The sequence below is a fragment of the Podarcis cretensis genome, assembly GCF_951804945.1.
Source record: "Podarcis cretensis genome assembly, chromosome: 1".
NCBI lineage: Eukaryota > Metazoa > Chordata > Lepidosauria > Squamata > Lacertidae > Podarcis > Podarcis cretensis.
The window spans coordinates 54,119,472-54,140,216 of NC_137170.1; the positions used below are offsets into that span (position 1 = coordinate 54,119,472).

The window sequence follows — 20,745 nt, forward strand, 5'->3', positions numbered from 1 at the left end:
TGTTGGTTTTCATTTGTTTGTTTTACCTGTGTATTTTTAATTGCCTCTTCTTTTATTAATTGTGCTTTTGTTTTATATTTTAGGGTGTCAAGAGACAATACTGAGTTAGATACACCAGCTGTCTGACTTGGTGTAAGACAGCTTTCCTTTTTAACTTTTCCTACATTTCCCTGGGAGTTGCATGCCTTCCCCACCTTTTTTAAAAAAGCAATCATGTACTGTTTGTTGAAAGATGCAAACGAGCACACACACCACCCTTGCAAGACCAGAAAGCTCATCCTCAACTGCCAAACCATCACATGGGAACTTTGGTTCACACTAAGCTAGAAGATGTTGGCCAGACCTTCTGGGGGAATAAGCTGTGGCTTCTGCGCAGGATAGCTGATAGTCCTTGCTCTTTATAAAGACCGTACTTGGCCTTCATGCTAAAACGATTGCAGGCACAAAGCAAGGCAACTTTAGCCCGTTTACATCCGGACTTTAGTAAATGCAGAGGGGAGGGAAGAGAGAAAAGGTTTCTGGAGGGATGATCCCACCCAGGCTGAAATTCAACAACCCACTTTGGCTGGAGACACTACATTACAGAACAAGGCCATGGCCAATATAGTCACACCGAGGCAGCAGAGCCAAGGCCATAAACACCTTTTGTTTTTAAAATGATCGTACCAAAAATCCTAGGGAAAAAAGTCTCCTGCTTTTTCTTCAAACCACCCTGAATTTTATGGCGTGCGCAACATAGCCCTCCTCCTCCTCCTCCTGACTTTGGAGCCATAATGGGATATTATGTCATCTGTAGACACTGTGACCAAAGCTGAACCCACTCAATCATCTGGATGCATTTATTCTACACGATTAGGCTTGCTCTGAAATAAATCAGGAATCTGAAATCACAATGCGCTTCCATAATGACTCAGGCCATTAAAGAACCATTTATCATGCCGATTTCAAAATGTGAGGGAATGCATCCGTCCTGAGGAATGAGAACGTTATCTGCTCTGTGTTCAAACGAGACCACCACCCTGGGATTTGTGTGTGCTTTATGCGCAGAACATTTGTCAAATGCACTTCAGCCCATCTCAGATCATAGATAGGAAACTGTTGAGTGCAGTCAGGGCTTATTTGTCTTCACTGAGGATCAAGGCTGCATGTTTGACAATATATTACACTTCTTTTTTAGATTTACCCCTTACAACGTCTCCCCCCCCCCAAATTGCTGATGGCCCATGCTTTCCTGTTTCCCCTCAATCTTTTTCAATCGCAAAGTAACAGTTTCACAACAAACTAAGAAAAGTTAATGAGTTGACTGTTAATTAAAGCCTGCAATAGGAAATGAGTTATTAGGGGGCATTTCTTTAGTAATGACCTACCTTTGCTAAATAAAAGCACACACAGGATTAGTAATGACAAACAGGAAGGTTCTAATAAAAGACACAGTAGCCCTCCATAGTGTTTTGCCCTCCACACTACACAGGCTGGTATTGCAATTGCATTTAAACAGGGGAGAAAGTAACCAGCAATAAGGTCCTAGGGGTGGAAAGAGAGAGAAGAAAGACAACACAGAATTTTAGGGAGATTTGGACGGAGACTTCAAAAGGTGAGAGAACGATGAATGGTGATTTCCAAAGTAATAGCCACTGTGGAAGCAACTTTAGAATTCTTTGTTGTCATGTCCTTAAGAAGCAAACTACGCTAAAATGTGAATGTCAGTTCTCCGATTTTTTATTTTTTTTTAAACCCCTCAAGAGCAAACTTGCTGTAGGAGAAAGGAATGGAGAAGTGCGGAGGGAATGAGGTTCTCAACTATTTTTGCCTATTGCTATGCCCCCTCCTAGGGACGCAGGTGGCGCTGTGGGTTAAAGCCTCAGCGCCTAGGGCTTGCCGATCGAAAGGTCGGCGGTTCGAATCCCTGCGGCGGGGTGCGCTCCCGCTGCTCGGTCCCAGCGCCTGCCAACCTAGCAGTTCGAAAGCACCCTCGGGTGCAAGTAGATAAATAGGGACCGCTTACTGGCGGGAAGGTAAACGGCGTTTCCGTGTGCGGCTCTGGCTCGCCAGAGCAGCGATGTCACGCTGGCCACGTGACCCGGAAGTGTCTCCGGACAGCGCTGGCCCCTGGCCTCTTGAGTGAGATGGGCGCACAACCCCAGAGTCTGTCAAGACTGGCCCGTATGGGCAGAGGTACCTTTACCTTTACCTTTTATGCCCCCTCCTAGTAATTAATAAAAGGAGGAGAAAGAGGACATGCATAAGCCCTTAATCATCCATGTTTGTCCTAACATGGATCTATAGCATTAGCTAATCACAGACTACAACTTTCAAACAGCATCATCTAGTCACACACAAAATTGGGTTTACTTAAGAGGACATCTCAACTCCTTTGTCGCGCACCGTTATGCACCATTAAAATCTTGCACTTTTCCATATTCAGTTTGGGTGTTTACCCTCTTTGTCTAAACTGACACTGTTCAGGTATTAGCTGTAAGGTCTAGCGCCCTCCTCTGCTCTCCAAGAACAATTACAGTACAGAAGCTGTACCTCAGGAGCAGGAAATATCCCATTTCTGGACTCTTATCTCCTAGAAAGGTTTATTTACTAAATAAGTGCCCGCGGCACTTAAGAATTCAGTGGGGAGTGTGTAAAGAACACCAGCAATTCTTAGGAAAGGGCAGAGAAAGTACACCAATTGATAGTCTAAACTAGGATAGTCTAAACTAAACACAAGTTAACATGCATCCAAGTGAACAAATTCCATGCCAAGAACAAGACAATTGAGGAAGGGCTGCTGTCTTATACATTACTATATTTTCATACAGCACCAGCACCCCCTAGTGGATAGGAAATGGTATTATTAAACACATGCTAAAGATTACTGGTTGACAGTTACGTAGGAGTAAGGTGACCAGACTGCTCATGCTTATTATCCAAGGATTTTGGTAACAAGCATTTCCACCATTATCAAATGCAATCCTATGTCTTGTGCCGTTTGAATTATTAGCGTTCTGCAATTCCTATCAAGCCCGTTGTTCAAAAATTTACTTAACACAGTGGTACCTCGGGTTAAGTATTTAGATTTGTTCCGGAGGTCCGTTCTTAACCTGAAACTGTTCTTAACCTGAAGCACCACTTTAGCTAATGGGGCCTCCTGCTGCCACTGTGCCGCCAGAGCACGATTTCTATTCTCATCCTAAAGCAAAGTTCTTAACCTGAAGCACTATTTCTGGGTTAGCGGAGTCTGTAACCTGAAGCGTATGTAACCTGAGGTACCACTGTATATGAACTACACACACACACTCACGAGTTCTGTTTGTGAAATGAAAACTAATCAGCATAAGCAATGTTGACACTCGCTATTCTACAGTACAGATCCCCGTTCTCCTCTTAGCACCCTAAACATATTTAAGGCCACTTCAATAGTATTTTACACAAAGACAAGACACTTTTTTTAAAGCAAATCTTTTTATTACTGAAATACCCACCCATTACTTGTTTAAATCTGTACATGCATTTCTTCCATTTGGAAGAGGTTTCTAAAAACAAAAGGAGAAATCCAGAAGGGGCTCAGCTTTCCTTCCGCTCGGCGCTGAATCCGAGAGAAGAACCATAGCATAAACAGCTTATCAATCGAAGCAGCTTATCAATCGAAGCACAAGAGGTGAATATAAAACCTAGCTTTACAATCAATTCCAAAAAAAAAAGGAAAAAGGAAAAGGAAAGACCAGGCTGGAGGTGAGAAGAGCAAAAACGATCACTCCCAGGGAAATCCCTTTTGCAAGCTTTGTTTGCTTTTAAATGAGGAAGGGACTCAACATGGGGCAGGCAGATTCCTTGATGGTGCTCTTCCTGCACTCAAAACAAAACAAATTATTAATAGCTTTTTCTTGGATTTGTCACCACCAGTCATTATTTAAGAACTAGGAGCAAATGTTTTCTGGGGTGCATGGAGATATGCGAGGCTCTTCTCAGGTTTGGGACTTGTACTTTAGACCACCTCAAGCCTGTTAAAAAATCTCCACACAGGGCAATCGTTCATGCCTTCTTGTAGACTCTCCCCTCCACAAGTCTTCCTGTGTTGTGCTAGGATGCGCCCTGCTGGCCTGTGCATTCAAGGAGATTAAGAACTCTCAGCATATGAAAAAAAAGAGAGGAAATCCTTTGTCCAAATTTGAAAGTTTACATTAAGTGCCATCTTAGTGCTAAAATGGAAGCCTTCCATGCAACAGTCAGTGAGTGTCGTGTGGCTCAGGAGCAATCACTTAACCTGGATGAGACTACCACCTGCCCCTCTTTTTTCCACAGGCCTTACCGGAGTTTTGCTGTCCCCAAAGCAAGGGATTCCCCTCATGGGATTGCATTGCCCTCCCTGCTCTCAGTCCTGGAGCAGAATCTAGCATGGCTGTTGGGTGCAAAACATATTTCCCAGTGAAACACCGAGACAGAGGCTCCCTGCTGCAATGAGTCTCTGAATTAAAGATGGCACACAAACAGAGATTTAGTTTAACAGTAAGGAGTCGCTACACAAGCTAAGGGTCAGAGCAAATGCTCCCCTGCCACCACTGGTATGAAAAAGCCATCGATCCTAGATATTCTTTTACCACAACACATTATTACGCATCGCCTCTAAAAAAAGTTGGCAACCAAAGAACATATTCCAGTGAGCCTGCGCAGACTCACGTATGCTATAGGGTGTGGTCTCTAAAGTGCCTCCAAGCTAACCAGATTCAGAAAGGAGGAAGAGTGTGGCAGAGAAGATAAGGTTTGTTTTGTTTTGTACAAAAATCAAATCTCCCAAGTCAACACCCCTGTAACTACTAGCTGGTGACATCATAAGCCTGGGCCTGGGCCACTGCTCCATCAGATTGAAGTCACTGAAGATGGTGCAGTAAGTGAAAAGGGAACATTTCTTGTGGGGGGGGGGAACTATAGCAGAACTATGCAAAACTATTCAAGAGACACAATTCAACAGATCTGAGGAAGCGAGTTTAAGGAAGGCCAGGGTGTCAGGTTAGAGAAAGGATTATCCTTTCTACTGCATGTATTTCTTTAGGAGAGACCCCCAAGCCACCGACAACAGCTAAAGCCCCCAAACGTTCTTCCTAGTGGAAATTAATACACAAAGCAATGGTAGCAGACAGCTGCAAAAGAAAAAGGAGCATTTTACGCTTAGTCACAACGGGGCAGAAGGGAATAAAAACAAAGAAGAGGCTGTCTAGCTTGCTGCTGGCAGTAAAGGTGCAGGGCATCACACGAGCGGAGGAAGACTTTAAAATGGCCAGCTTTGTAGAACAGTCAAGAGACAGGAGGGGCTGCCCAAGCCCCTGATCCCTCATAGAATTCATAGCCGCGGTGCAGCCTAATTGATCCATAGCAATGCTGGATGCCACAGGAGGAATGGTAAGTGATGAAGACAGTCTGGGTACGAGGGAGGAAATGCCCCGTTAGCTCCGGGACAGCTCTTGAGGCCAGCAGTCTCAGTACTTGGGCACTTTGGTGTAGTCTTCAGTGTGTATGTTCTTGCAGAGGCAGATCGAGAGAATCATCCCCAGGAGCTACAAAGAGTAAGCAAAAAATGAAGCTGGTCAAAGAGGCAGTAGGTTGCAAGCACCCTAGGGTTGAGGGATCCCTGTGCTAATTCCCATTTCCCCGCCCTGTGAGGGAGGTTTAAATGAAAGAGGCAGCTGCTGGCCAGAGGAGTTTCATGGCTGAGTGGGGATTTCAACCCTGGTCATCTACAGACCAGTCCAATACTGCAATCACTGCACCACACCAGACATTGTTTTATCTTTTGTTTGTTGCCTCGGCTCACTTTCAGGAGGAAAGACAGGCTATTCATTTAATGAATAAGATAAAAATAATCGGTAGTCCCCCCGCTCTTTATTCCTTAAAAAAACCCCGCTTTCATTGTTAAGCTGAGCACTGCAATAAAGTGAAACTGGGCAAGAAAGCCTCTTAGCATTGCAGGTTGAGTTCATAAGTAGCAGATGTCAGGCTTCAAGGAATCAGTTTTCTCCCCCATGGCAGTAGATAAGCAGAACAAAGGAAAAGGAGTCTTCTTACAGGTTACACATTTTAATAATCACAGTAAGAGAACAAAGAACACATCTACTAATAATGGCGGTGCTCCCAATTAAGGAGCCCACCCCCTTCTGTCCTTATTAATCTACGTCACTTCTACGTTTTGTAATCTGAGCTTGCACCCTCTGAGCTTTCTGTTCTGCCACTTTCTGAGCTCTTCTCGACTTTGGGGAGGGTGGTGGAGGAATGCTGTCCAGAGACTGTGAATCTGTTCACTCTCTCCTTCTCAGTGCTTCTCCTAGCTGTTCCCCATCCAGTATTTCCCAGCTTCTGCCTTCTGAACTATGTCCCTCTGCAAACCACTGTTCCAAATCTATACTGTCCTCCTGCTCCTGGGAAGATTCAGGGTCAGGGGGAGGGGGAGGCTCCCACCATTCCTCCTCACTGCAGCCCTCCTCAGCACAGTCCCTGACAGCAGACTCCATTAATTAGGCAAGGCTAGATTTTTTACATCTAATTGCAGTGCTGGCTGTTTTGGCAAGACCCCTGTATGAGAGAAAACAAAGGCAAAGAAAGCAACGCAATCTTAAAAGTGTTAACTTCCAGCAAGTGTTTTGGGTAAGAAATGGGAAAGGAGTTGTCAATTACAGTCCAGACTCTGCACACACTTACACTGCTCTGAGATGGTGAAGCATCTACAACTCAGAAGCCACCACAACTGCATAGCACTGTAAGTAATGATGGAACCAGATGAGCAATGTTGGTGTGTGGCGCTCACACACCTTGTGTCCCTTGCTTCTAAGTACAAGATCCATCCGTCCAGGATGCATTCTATTAAACAGTGTGTGTGTTTCGGGGGGAGGAATCTTACCTCAATGACAGCAACCCCTGCACAGACTCCAAGAATGATGCCAAGATTCTCCTGTAGCCAATTCTGCACACCTTCCCTACAGCCCTGTGGGTAAACAAAAGGAGAAGAAAAATGACTTGCCAAGCATTTAATGCCATGCAAAAGGATCCTCACTCCCCCTCCCCACTTATTAGCAAGGTGGGGTTTGTTCAGATAGGAGCATGGGAAAAGGCTTTATACCATTGTCCACCCATCTTCATATTATCTACTCTGATTGGTGGCAACTCTTCAGTGTCTCAGGAAGAGGTCTTTCTCCTTTAAAGGGGGGGGGGGTGATTTCTAGATTCTGTCCCAGACATTGTGTTGAATTAGGTCCATACAGAAAACAGCAATATCTTAGTAGAAGAAGCAACATAGCCTGTACCTTGTTGGCATCTTCCAGCCTACCATCTTTTTTTAAGGTCAGGAAAACTCATGCAGGGATAGATACTCTTTCTTGGCCAAGGGCCACATTCACCCTTGATAAATCCGCTGGAAACCTCATGCCAGGGGTTGGACTGGCCAAACCTGGGTGTGGCCACCCTGGACACCCACATGAAAACATACAGAGGCACACACACCCCTCCCTTCCTCAGCTGATCTTAGCTACACCTGCCCTTATACAACCTCCTGCAATGGGATTAAGATTGTCCATTGTCAGACACACTCACCTGCTTTCTAACAGGCCAGTCCTCAACTGCTGTGGTGTTGGAAACAGTACCCAAAGAGCAGAAGCCTGTTTCTGGGAGGGAGTTGGTCGAGTCATTGCCGCAAGAGCAAGGGTAGGATGTCTGGTTTCCGTCCTGGAGGAAAGTGTTGTTTTTCCAATTTTCCGGTGCAGCCCAGCCACAGCAAGACAGCTGCCATTGAAGAAAGAAATCACTGTATCTTAAAGGTAGGGGAGGAATTCGATTCCGTCCACACGGAAGCCAAATCTATGAAATTCAAACTCTAAAACAATCTGAGAAGCAAAACACAGCCACCTTCGAAATTCACACTGCATTTTGTTATGTGGTTCTCCAGCTGAACAATGTTTACATAAATGCATATAGGAAACAGTACACATAAAAAGGAATATATTGGTAAAAATAACATATACATAAATGTGTACATTGGTCTGGAACAAAAGGAGAAAAGCACACTAAAATACTGAAGAATTTTCATGAGGATTTTTTTAAAATATTGCAAATTGCTGCAGAAATTTAATTTAATGAATTTAAGATTGTAAAAATGAGAAACAGACACAAGCCTAATAAACCCACGTTGTCTTCTGCAACCTCTCGCACATCAGTTCATAGAACATTGCAATCCCAGAAATAATTCTGCTCTCGCGCCTCTGGATCCAACCCAGAGTACTGAATTTTCAGAGTGTTAGTAATTTAAAGATAAAACAATAACTCAGCTCCATTTGTACATGCCGCCTCAAACCAGTAACTTAGCCAAAGAATGCCAAGTGTTAAAACAGCAAGTCACCAGAAGATGGCGCTTGTCACCTACTCTCTCCTCACCACCAACAAATTAAACAAGCCCAGCTGTGGAGAAAGGGGAGGAAGATATTAAAAGCAAACTACAGACAAATCTTAGTTCAGCTTTCCCCAACCCTCCAAATGTGTTGGACTGCAACTCCTCTCAGCCCTGGCCAGCATGCTTGGGGAAGGCTGTCTTAGCCCGCAGCCTATTGGCGGGGTGGGGAACCTTTGGCCTTTAAAGGTCAGATTAGTCTCAAGATAAATATCTGAGTCCATCTGTCCCAAATATTTGATTGGAGGTCTTGATTCAGCCAGATTTATTGTGGGGCAACAGCAGCAAGAGAAAACATTTCTGGTGTAACCAGTGGTTTGCCCGAGCAAGGAAACAAATCCTAGTATCCTAGGGGAAAAGAAAGCCCAAGGAACAAAGCCCATTCACAATGGCCAAGCCATGATTTGTTGCCTATGTGTGAGCTGGGACTTAAATCTGCAGAGCCAAATGGGGCTCTGAATGTTTAGTTACAGTGGAGGGCGTGCGTGCGTGTGTGTGTGTGTGTGTATGTGTATATACATATATCTATCTCTGTGTGTGTGTGTGTGTGTGTGTGTGTGTGTGTGTGTGTATAATGCAACATGGAAAACAGTTGTGCTGTTTGTTATTATGATTATGTATATGAAGTTTCAGAGCCTGTATATTACTGGACACCTAGATTTAACAGAAGAGAGCCACAAGTTCAAAACCTTTTGCTCAGTTTTTCATATTCTTGCTCCGTTCTTTGTATAAGAGACCAAAGGCTCACTTGTACCTCAATGAGCATGGAAGCACTTACCCAGAACACACACACAAGAGTGAAGGCTGTAGGGTGAGCAGAAAGGAGGCAACCTCTATGTGAACCTAGCCGTTTGTTCCAATGCAATGCTTATATAAAGCCTTAAGAACTTTAGCCTACTGACCTGTCTGCCACAATGCTCCAAGCCAGGCTGGCACAACTTGTGACCTACCAGGCCTGCCAACTGCAGCTCACTAACCAAGTATGATAACCCAAACGCATCCTGTTTTTCTTTTTTGCTGTTTCCCACCAGCCAGGCATTGTGTTCTGCCTGCCAGGGCCTGAAAGCACCCAGAGAGGTACCAAACATCTGACAGATCTTACAATGCATGGCTGGCGAGCCAATTTCAGCCTGGCAAGTCCCGAGTTGTGCAAGCCTGATGTATGCAAAGCGTTTGCCAAGAAACACACACACACACAGAGGCACACACCAGATGGAAGTCAGAAGGGTTTCGGCCTTCTTGTCCCCAAAGCAAGAGGTTTAGCTATTTATATAATATTTGGAAGGGGGGGGGAAGTGTTTCAAGATTCCTGAAAGGATTTGCTTTACAATAACGCGCGTACGTACACACACACACACACACACACACACACACTTGTACCTCCACTGCATCTAGAAATATTCCTTGGAATTAAATCACATACCAGGAAAGTTCTGTCTTCAGCAACACACACACACCCTTGATTCACATGTGTGTCACTTAATATTGATCTGGGGACAACACACGCCAGTCAGCTGGAGGCATAGGACCACCACTGAGCTGAGAGGGGCGCAGATTGCTGCCATCATTTGCAAACCCAAGGTGGCTCAAAGCGAGTCATTATGAGTATGCAAACCATGGCAGTCACAAATTCAATAGTCATAGCTTCATGCAATCACAAGTTTCTGAGGCTGGAAGCTCAGTGGCACGTGGTCCAAAGCTTGCTTGTTCATTGTGTGAGGCAACACTTGATTTGTTCAACAAACCACGGTTAAAATCAGGGCTTTTTTTCAGCTTAAACTCGCTGGAACTCAGTTCTGGCACCTCTCAGGTGGGCGCCATTGCCATTATAAGAGAATGAGGGAGGCGTTCATGGTGAATTCCTGCACCTCTTTTTCTAGAAAAATAGGACTGGTTAAAATAAACCATGGTTTCGTGTTCCGTGCAAACACCTTTCTCTCCCTCACCCCCCCCCCCCCAAGCCCATGTAAAATAACTCCTGAGTGAAGTGGCTCTTGCTTGCGTACTGAATATTAGCCAACCTTTCCCCCTTGTCTGATCAACTCTTGCATGACCGCTCACCTGCAACTGGACATAGTCCCACGCATTCTCAAGGGTCCTATTCTTGTCGTCATAGGGATTGTAATTCTGAATGAGGTTGCCAGCAATCATATCCAGTTCTTTCCTGAGCTGGTGAATAAAAAAAAGGGGGGTGTTAAGTATTGATCACTCACTCTTTGTCCGACAGATTTCAAAAAGTCATTTAGCCCATGTTGAACACATGCAGGTTACCATACAGTATTAAAGGTAAAGGACCCCTGGACAGTTACGTCCAGTCAAAGGCGACTATGGGTTGTGGCGCTCATCTCGTTTTCAGGCTGAGGGAGCCAGCGTTTGTTCACGGGACACCATGACGGAAGCCAGAGTGCATGGAAATGCCGTTTACCTTCCTGCCACAGTGGTACCTATTTATCTACTCGCACTGGTGTGCTTTCGAACTTCTAGGTTGGCAGGAGCTGGGACAGAACAACAGGAGCTCACCCAGTCGCACAGATCTGACCTTCCGATCGGCAAGCCCAAGAGGCTCAGTGGTTTAGACCACAGCGCCACCGGGGTCCCTCATACAGTATTAGGTTCAGCTAAAAGGCACAACCAATTTATAAAATTGCAACCATTCTAAACATGTAGTGAGGGTGTATGGTTTCTGGGCGGACTGGCTAAGTCCCTAGATCATCTCCTCTTCAGACAAATCATCATTTTCTGAAGGGCTGGGTGGGCAGCATACTGGGTCAAGCACCTACAAACATCCTCCCCCTCCCCTCCCCCTCCTGCTTCCTTTCCTGAGGGAAGGCTCTGTGGAGAGAGAGTGGTCAGTTGTGTGCCTCAGCTTGAAAACATCTTATACATCTTCTGCTCAACTCTCATTTTTTGTACTCCGCCTCTCACCCCCCCCCCACTCCTGGGGCTTCCCCACCCTTGGTTTATGCCATAATAATCATAGCTAAAGGAGACCAGTTCAGGTCAGGATCCTCCCAGAGGATGTTAACTCAAAATTAGCGTATTAGTGGTGGGAATGTGAGGAGATTCAATCATTCTGAAGCTGGGTTTATTCAATGAGAGCAGCTAATGTGCCTCCATAGCCCTTCTTTCTTTAGAGAACGATGTCAATTTTCCTGCAACTTACGAAAACCTAATGCTTACGTTACTATTGTCAGCCAAACTGGCAATAGCCTGATACAAGAAATAATCAGGCAAAAATGTGTAGTCTGGAGCAAAGCCAAATGAGACAGTTTTGACGCACACTGGTACCCATGTTTTTATTATATAAATAGGGAGAGTCATAGAAGTACCCCTCCCATGAATCACTCCTCATTGCAGTTGGGCTATATAAATTCATCTTAAAAATGTGGCCATATGTAACTGCATCGCTTTATTTTGTTTTTACATTGAATATGCTCTGTGTATGGTTTTGTTGTTGTTTGTATGGTTTTGTGTAAGTTTGTACATATTTCTTTAAGTCAATAAAAATAGATGATGATGGTAGATAGATAGATGATAGATAGATAGATAGATAGATAGATAGATAGATAGATGATGATAGATAGATAGATAGATAGATAGATAGATAGATAGATAGATATAGATGATCAATAGATGTGTATTAGTGAACATCCAGATTTGCAAATGAAGCAAATTCCCTCTGATGGCAATGCAACTGGGTCACAGGTTTCTTCCCCCCCAGATCTGATTACTGTGTCTGTCTAGGCCAGTAAAGCGAGAGATCTCTCTGACTGCAGCTTACACCAGTTCATGAGCTCACTTAAGCGGGATGGCCCAGTTACTGTGCTTAACCACACTGCCAGCCTGTCCCTGTCAAGCTATTTTAAATAAAGCTCCTCTTCCGAATTCTGCAAGCACAAAGTACCCAGCACTCGACTGCACAAGCTCGAGAGTGTCACGCTGGGGACAAAGCTGGCACTTGAAGCATTTGTAATGGGCTTTCAGAACTAGGTCAAATTTCCACAGGGCAGCCAGTCAAATAGATCTCCATATGGCAGCCCCGCTCAGCCCCAATGAAGCTCGCACTCTCCTCAGACATACATCCAAGCAAGGCTGTTCTCAGTGGTGGCTGCATACAGACTGCCTCCGAGCAAAGCCGCTCCGAAGGAGGCTGCATCTGCTCATATATTCCTCCTGGCCATGCAGTCAGATGGAAGAGAATCATGCAATCACTCCCAGCTGACGTCTGGCCCTCTGTTACTCAGTTTACATGGCCAAGCTCTCTGCCTCTCGCCCCAACTCCTCCCAGGGAGGAAAGGAGGGATGAGCAGCAAAGCAACTTGACCTGGTTCCTGCTGCTAATGCAATTGGTCCTGGCTACCTTTGTCCTCAGTCATAGATGGCACGAAGGCAAGGAGCCTGTGGGTTTTTGTTGTCCCTTCCCTCTGCTGTGTTAAAAAGAGAAGACCGCTTTTACAGGCTACAGACTCAAAATGTGGAAAACCGAAAAGGCCCGAGTTTCATGATTGTCAGTGGCAAGTGATGCTTTCCCACCCAAATGATGTGGGCATGATGCACTGTACCCTTTGCTTAGGTGTGGGCTCACCAGACCTTAGCCCCAGAATCAGCTTTTAGTGTCATGTGTGAATGAGATTAGAAATGCATGGATTAGTTTAATGTCCATGTATGTGTATTGTGCCTTTTCCTTGTTATGCAACTACAGTCTGGAGCTCCCCATCCCTTCTCCAAAAGCCATTCCTGGTTAAGTAGATGACATGACTTCCTCTCCAAAGAAGAACAGGCCACAAAGGAATTCAATGTCTTCCCCCCAATTCCCCCAAATAACACACACACACACACACCAAGCACATCTTTTGCACTAGTTGCTTCTGTGTGTGACAGAGTACAAAACATTTATTTAAAAAAAGAAAATAACATTCATCTCTTGTTAAAAATAGCCTGGATATTAAATCAGATTATTAGAATGTTGAGCCCACACTTAAATCTGTTAAAAAAATGAATCCACAGCCACCTAACAAAGCACAAGGACGTTCCACCTGAACAATGGCTTGGTGTGTTGCATCACTAAGCTTCATGTCCACAAGTTCCCCTCTTCCCTCCATTTGCATATTTGCAATTTCCCCAGGGACAAGATGTCACAGCAAGAAATGTGCATGACATCTCAGGGTTTTTTGTGTGTCTCCCTCAGCAGGATACTTTTCAGAGGATAGCTTTGAAAGAGTGAAGGGCCACAAGTGTGGATCTGTGTGGGATGTGGAGCAAAGAAATGAGACGCGAGGGAGCAGAAACCAAAAAGGGGAGGAAAGCACAAACCTAATCCCGAGAGCAGAGTGGGAACACCTGACGGGTCCAATGGCACAAAGAACACAGTCACGCTAACGGTGTATAAAGGTAAAGGTAAAGGTACCCCTGCCCGTACGGGCCAGTCTTGACAGACTCTGGGGTTGTGCGCCCATCTCACTTAAGAGGCCAGGGGCCAGCGCTGTCCGGAGACACTTCCGGGTCACGTGGCCAGCGTGACATCGCTGCTCTGGCGAGCCAGAGCCGCACACGGAAATGCCATTTACCTTCCCGCTGGTAAGCGGTCCCTATTTATCTACTTGCACCCGGAGGTGCTTTTGAACTGCTAGGTTGGCAGGCGCTGGGACCGAGCAGCGGGAGCGCACCCCGCCGCAGGGATTCGAACCGCCGACCTTTCGATCGGCAAGCCCTAGGCGCTGAGGCTTTAACCCACAGCGCCACCTGCGTATATTCTAACCCTAAAAAGGGTACCTGCTTGTCACAGGAGGGTGATCTCAGTCAAGAATATACAGGAAGGGACAGCAACCAAGAGAAACTCTAGTACAGAGTTTCTACAGGATACTGCCAACAGCTGGAGGTTTTGGAAGAAGTAGTCAGCCAGCTTTTCTTTGGCCTGTTTGTGTCACTGAATCATTGGGGAGGACTCCTGAGGCACGAGCCCAGCGAGTGTCAAGTAGGTGAAGCACAAGCTCACATCCCGAGCTATGTATGGTACAGGCGTCTGGGTTACTGTCTGGCAGCCCCAGTTATGAGATCAGACAGGAACAATGAAATGTTTCACAATTTCCCCTTGATGAGAGTTTGCATACATACCATGGAAAAGCAAGAGAGGTCAAAAGTTTCCATTTAATACTACCTCACTGACTACAAGTCAAATTCCAGAAACAGAGGCTCTTCCACCCCCAGTTTCTGCCTGAGTGGGCTCCCAATAATTTCCATATAGTGCACATTAAATGCAGACATGCATTTTAAAATCATGCCTTGCTTGGCCCAAAGTAAATGAGAGTTGAGGGGAAAGTACATTTGAGAAGAGGCAAGGCAAAGGCAGGGCTGGTCTAAGACATTTTGCTACCTGAGGCAAAGATGGCACCCTGTCCCCATTCCATTGACAGAAGCCAGTTGTATGGCCTGAGAGTCGCACTTCAACATAGGCAGTGAGACAGCATCCTCCAATGCACTTGAGGACAGTGGGCCAACCTAAGATGTGCAGACCATGTAGTACACCCAGTTCTGTCCTTCTTGCCCCTATAATCTGCCTCAGTCAGTCTAATGGGGTAGCCAACATGGCGTCCTCAGACACTGCTGTACTCCAACTCCCATCATCCCTGGCCATGGCTCATGTTTGCTGGAGCTAATAGGAACTGAAGTCCAGCATCATCTAGACTGAAAGTGAGATCATGAGAGCATCCTTGCTGGATGAGGCAAAAGGCCCATGTTGTTCAACCTTCTCATATCACGCTGTGACTAACCAGATGCCTATGAGAAGCCTGGAAGAAGGACCCAAGTGCAACAGGAATTCCTGACACGAGCAGTGTGTACTGGGTAGGCCTGGTTTACTTCCAGATAACCTGTTTATTGAGCCCATAAGACCTTGCTTCAAGCAATTATCCTCCCCAACACTTGCCAGGGCATTTTCTTGCCACTTTCCTTCCGGGAAAAAGCCTGAGGAGAGAAAGAGCGCTTGTTGCACAAGAGCTCCAAATCCACTTTCAGTCGCAAAACCTGAATTTGCTGTTATGCAACTGAATCCCACCTGCAAAATTGCACTGGTAGTTTCACGGCCCCAGGACACATATGAAAGATAAAATTTAACCAAAAGAAAGTTGTCCTTTGCACAGAATGAAACACTCAGCTATGCAACATTGTGACTCAGACCACTGGATGAGAGAGGGAGAAGACAGTGGCCTGCCAGCTTTGCCTCCTGGCAGCCAGATTCTAGCTGGAAGTAGGCCCACCTTTATCAAACAACATGATGGAGACTGGTGTGCCAGACTCTTCCTGCCAAGAAGACTTCTGTGATGTTTCCAAAGATGCCTCCCCACCATTATGAAGCAGAAGAAAAATGAGGCTTCGGGACCAACCTCTGTTGCTAGAGCAACCCTGCAGCAACTTCTCCACACAGAGGCCTCCATCTTTATAATGTGGAGGAAAATATGACAAGCCAAACCCAAAACATCTACAGCATCAAAGGGAGAAAAATATCTCAGAAAACCAGACTTTGAGGGAACAAAAAAAAACCTCAATCAAAGACTGGTAGCAGCAGAAGAGTTCTGGAGGAAAAAATTGCTGGAGCTTCATGGAATAACATGCCTGAAGAAGGAAGGAGGTGGCTATTGCAATCTTTATACATTATACCTAGCCAGGGGTCTTTTTCTTGGCATCAGGGAAAATATCTCTTGCACACTTTTTCTCTTAGCGCAACAGCAACCTCAGCTGAAGTGAAAGAGGTTGCAGGAGAAGAGATCCTGAATATTGTTGTTGAGCTTGTTATGCAGTTTTAACTGGCTATTTTACAATGTAAAACAGCCAGTTAAAAGCACAGAACAGGTTCAACCACTGCAGGAGATCATTAAAAGGTCACAGAAGAGACATTTTAAAAAATTCCATACAAACAGAAAAGGCTTTACTCCATCTGGTTTGACACTAACTGTAGGAAGGGGCTCAAGCATGTCAATTTGGCAATTATGTAAAGCCAAATTTTACATAATTTTACCACCCTGCTTCAGACCCACACTATACAAAGGAAATGTCCCAATTCTCATACCAAGGATGGCAAAGAGCCCACTTTCTCTTTCACACACACACCACCACCCAGAAAAGTTCTAGTCCACATGCTGCATTCATATAATCAGTACTGGCCTATTCTGCATTGGTTCCAAAGCTAAAACAGTGCTGGTCCTTTTGGTAAACTATATACTAGAATTACATCTTTGTCTCAAAATACAGCTCAGAAATAAACACAGCTGCAGGTGTGAAGTGGCAGCCTATCCACATACCAGAATGAAATAAATAATGCCATGTCTGGGCAACCCTACCTTTCAGAATTTTATTACGGTTATTTATTAAATTTATTTACCATTCCTATAATCTGAAGACCACAGGGCAGTTCACAGTATTAAAAACACAAAATAGTTAAGAATTTAGCTTTTGAAGGCCACCAGTGGTAGCTCTAGGACACTAAAATAGCAACAAAACAAGGAGTGTGGTGTGCCATGCATGACAGCTGGCAAACAGGGACTGTTCCAGGTTTATAGACACAGTTGGAACACATGCACCTAAGAGGAAGCACTCAAGCGGGGAAGTGGTTAAGGTAACTTTCTCCCAGCTGCTATTTCATTTTTAACTAGGCTATGGACCAGGAACTTGTGGCCCTCCAGATGTTGCTGGATTATCACTAACATAAACTCTGACCATTGGCCATGCTGTCTGGAGCAGATGGGAGTTTGTATTCAATCACCAGCACAGGATCAGAGCTCCTCTACCCCCAAATTAAATCATGCCAGTTTTATTTACATTGATTCTCACCCAGATTCTAAAAAAATGTGCCACCACTTCTTCTGAGGCAGGAGGCTACTACTGAGCACCAAGTCTGCATGGCATAATGTGTCAGCAGGGAATAAGGGTTTAGAATTTCCCAGCCTTCTAAAAAAACAACCCCAAAGTAGACTGCACCCCAGTTTTAGGACTTGCCCTTTGAGCAATTAATTTAATTTCTAGACTCTTCACAACCAAATTATGTTAACAGTGAAAAGCAAATTCAACACAAACCATCCTATACCCCTGAAATATGCAATAAATGCTATGGGTTGTATCCAGTGCTGACTTGCACACTCTCCTCCAGTTCCCCAGATCTGCCCCCGGGGAGGAAGAAAGGTGAAGTCCATGGTGCTAGCAGAAGTCCACTAGTGAAGCATTTTATTCTGCCTTCTGTGTTCATTTGGCATAAGCCATCTGCTTTTGTACATAGAATCATAGAATTGCAGAGGACCATCCAGTCCAACACACTGCGATGCAGGAATATTAAGCTGTCCCATATGGGGATGAAACCTGCAATGTTGGTGTTATCAGCACCATGCTCTAACCAACTGAGCTATCCAGGCGTATGTTTTGTTTAGCTCGACCTCATGATATTGTATGTGTGGGAACGCAACAATTAAGAGAAATCTTTTGAAAGGAAATGTGACCTCAGGGGCATTTGCCCAAGGACTAGCTCTTAAATCTACAAGAGCTAGATTTAAGAATTTTCCCAGAGAGGAATGGCAAAGCTAAGTTCTGCATCAGAAACCAGGAGCAGATGGTGAAAGCACAGTTGCCATGGAAGAAAGCAGGTGGGAGAGGAAAAGAGTCACTTACTCTATCCCGCTGGAGGTAGATGAGCACGCCAGCAGCTATCTGGGCTATGAGGATCAACAACAGGCAGGTGAAGTACTGAAAAAAAGAAATAGCACAACATTACTTGGTGTTTGGCATGGTCATTACTATAGACAGCTACCTCAGGAAAAGCTCTTCAGGGGACAGCCTATGAAACAGAGTCGGGCCTAAGAAGAATGAGTTTTTGGGATAGCCTGTTTTCTTTTTAGGAGTGCATACAGTTATTTCCCATGCAACACAGCCAATAAAAACATTTTCCCCCATTTTTGCCTACTCTTCAAGTGCAATAAGCTCATAAATTGGCTCCTTCCAGGTGTTCCAACAAGAACTTGGCCCAGGTGTACACAGGGTAGTTGCCCAAGTTGGAAGAAGTTCAAGAGTCTCCCCCTACCTGCCTGGTACTCAGTGTCGCATAGCTCACTTTTCACAATGCATAAAAGGAAGACAGTTCAGTTGCTGGGCTGAGTACAGCATACAAAGGACAACAGATGTTGAGACAACTTTTGGGGCTCACAGCATCCCAGAAGATTCAGAAAGGTCTCATGTAACACTTGGATTTCATGATACATATGAGAATCAAAAATAAATGGTAGAATTCAACAATACACTATTACAGAAACTTCATTTGTTTAAGCCCTGTTCTGGGGGCTCTCCCGTCCCCCACTTCCAGAGCCAACTGAGGGGCATGGGAGGGGGGCAGAATCACAGTAGGAGAAGGGGGAAGCCCCACTGCACAGCGAAAGTCCTTGTACAGAGCTTCCACTGACAAGGCTTCTTGGGTTAATACCACCCATAATTTTCCTCACCTACAGGGAAGAAAAGCTCCCATAATGGCAAGTGCAAACTGAAACCTGGGGTGATACATAATATTTATACACACATATGTACAAACAAAAAATATTTCAAATCCATGCATATCTCTCTCTCTCTCTCTCTCTCTCTCTCTCATACACACACACACTCCAATATTCAAAAACCTGGTCACACCTATTTTTTACCTATTAGCAACCCAATATCATTCCATCTTCATATGTCCTTATTTAGATTAATTATAGGTTACTGATTTATTTTTAAAAGAAACAACCACCTTATCCAACAAAATAGCAACATGATAATCAACTGAAGGAGCTAGCAATCACTATTACTTGTCTGAAAAGGGCTTTGCATGGACATCAAAGAAACATAACAGGCATCAGGTTGGGTTTTCCCTGGGAAAGCATTATATCACTAGGACAGGACAGCCAAAGAGACTAAAGTTGCTACCTGCTTAACTTTGGAGGCCCTTCTCTAGATGCCTCAGTTTTCTGTGAAGCCAGGAATGTCTCGCTTAGAATTCCGAACTACTGTACTTCTCTATCAACTGTAGTCGATATGCCTGCATGCCTTGGTCTCTAGTTCAACTGCAGCCCTCAGGCAGTACCAGCAAATCACTTAAAGTAGCATTTATCTCTTTTCACTCACCAGACCCAAGAGACAGCGGATCTCATTGACTGCTCCAATGCAGCCCAGGAACCCCATCAACATGGTCACAGCACCGACTCCAATGAGAATGTACGCCCCAATCTTCAGCGATGACGATGAGGTCTCTGTGGAAACCAGAAGAGAAATGGACACAAAGTGAAGGAGGATTCTTTCCAGAAAAACAAGACTGCTCAGAGCCACATGTGCTTCAGAGAGCTAAGAACTTCAGGCCTAGATAATCAAAGGCCATGTGAAGGTTGCTTCTGATGGAGGGATCCACAAATAGGCAGTCAGAGAATTGAAGTGGGGTGATGAAGGAGAGAAGGCTGCATAATAGGAACTGATGACTAGGCAAGCAAGAGGCACACAAAAGAAGACTTTATCCTGTCTTTGCTCTACTCCCAGCGTCTAGTTAGCTGCTCCCAAAAGGCTCCTCTGAGACAACTGCTAAGTTGCAAGGTAGAATTGGTCTTTGAAGGATGCACATCTTCTAATATGCAGCCACCAAACCCCAGCTATCCCTCTCTAACCCAGTTCAGCAAACACCCTTAAAAAGGTAAGGAAAGAGAACTGCTTCCTTGCCAAATAGTAGTGCTGGTGGCGTTCATATTAGCTGACTGGGTGGGGTGTGAGAGAGTTTGCATGTTGCATCTTACTGTGGGATCACAAGACACTTCCACTGATGGTTATGCAAAACTTCTCACATGGGGCAGTGGCAACTAACTCATTTGATGGACCCAACCTGGCTGCCATTCCAAATGTAAAGGGCAGGGGTTGTCAATGGTGTGCCCTTCAGATGTTGCCGGACTCCAATTCCAATCAGCCCCAGTCAGCGTGGCCACTGGCCAGGGACGCTGGAAGCTGTAGTCCAAAAAACATCTAGAGGGCTCCACCTTGGTGAATGCTGGTATAGATAGGCACTGAGACAAAGCCTTGGAAAAAAAGAGACTGTAGCAGAAAGGCACAGCCTGGGCTCAGTTTACAGCCTGCAGCACGTCTTGGATTTTGGAGGAAAGCTCCTCAAACCTTGTTGGCAAAAGGCTCACAGTTTATATTCCCTCTTGCGCCATCTTTTCCCTCGTTTCTGGGAAAAAAGCCAGATAAGCACAAGGGGGGGGGGGAGGCCTCTCTGGCAATGGATTGGAATGCCCTGCTGTGTAAAGTTCCTTCCCAGACTTTGTTAAGGTTACCAA

The 20,745-nt window shown here is 45.1% G+C and overlaps 1 protein-coding gene across 2 annotated transcripts in view; it reads right to left on the reverse strand.

Annotated features, from left to right (window-relative positions):
• Positions 1 to 3,434: 3,434 nt before the first annotated feature.
• The window catches only part of CD82 (CD82 molecule), a 65,512-nt gene continuing 48,201 nt past the window's right edge, over positions 3,435 to 20,745 (reverse strand). For both annotated transcript variants that reach the window (XM_079952649.1, XM_079952650.1), the window contains 6 exons: positions 19,553 to 19,677; positions 18,074 to 18,148; positions 10,481 to 10,588; positions 7,570 to 7,758; positions 6,881 to 6,964; positions 3,435 to 5,543 (listed from right to left, as the gene is read on the reverse strand). In XM_079952649.1, coding sequence (XP_079808775.1) covers positions 5,466 to 5,543; positions 6,881 to 6,964; positions 7,570 to 7,758; positions 10,481 to 10,588; positions 18,074 to 18,148; positions 19,553 to 19,677 — 659 coding nt within the window. In that variant the 3' untranslated portion in view covers positions 3,435 to 5,465. The remainder of the gene's footprint in view (positions 5,544 to 6,880; positions 6,965 to 7,569; positions 7,759 to 10,480; positions 10,589 to 18,073; positions 18,149 to 19,552; positions 19,678 to 20,745) is intronic.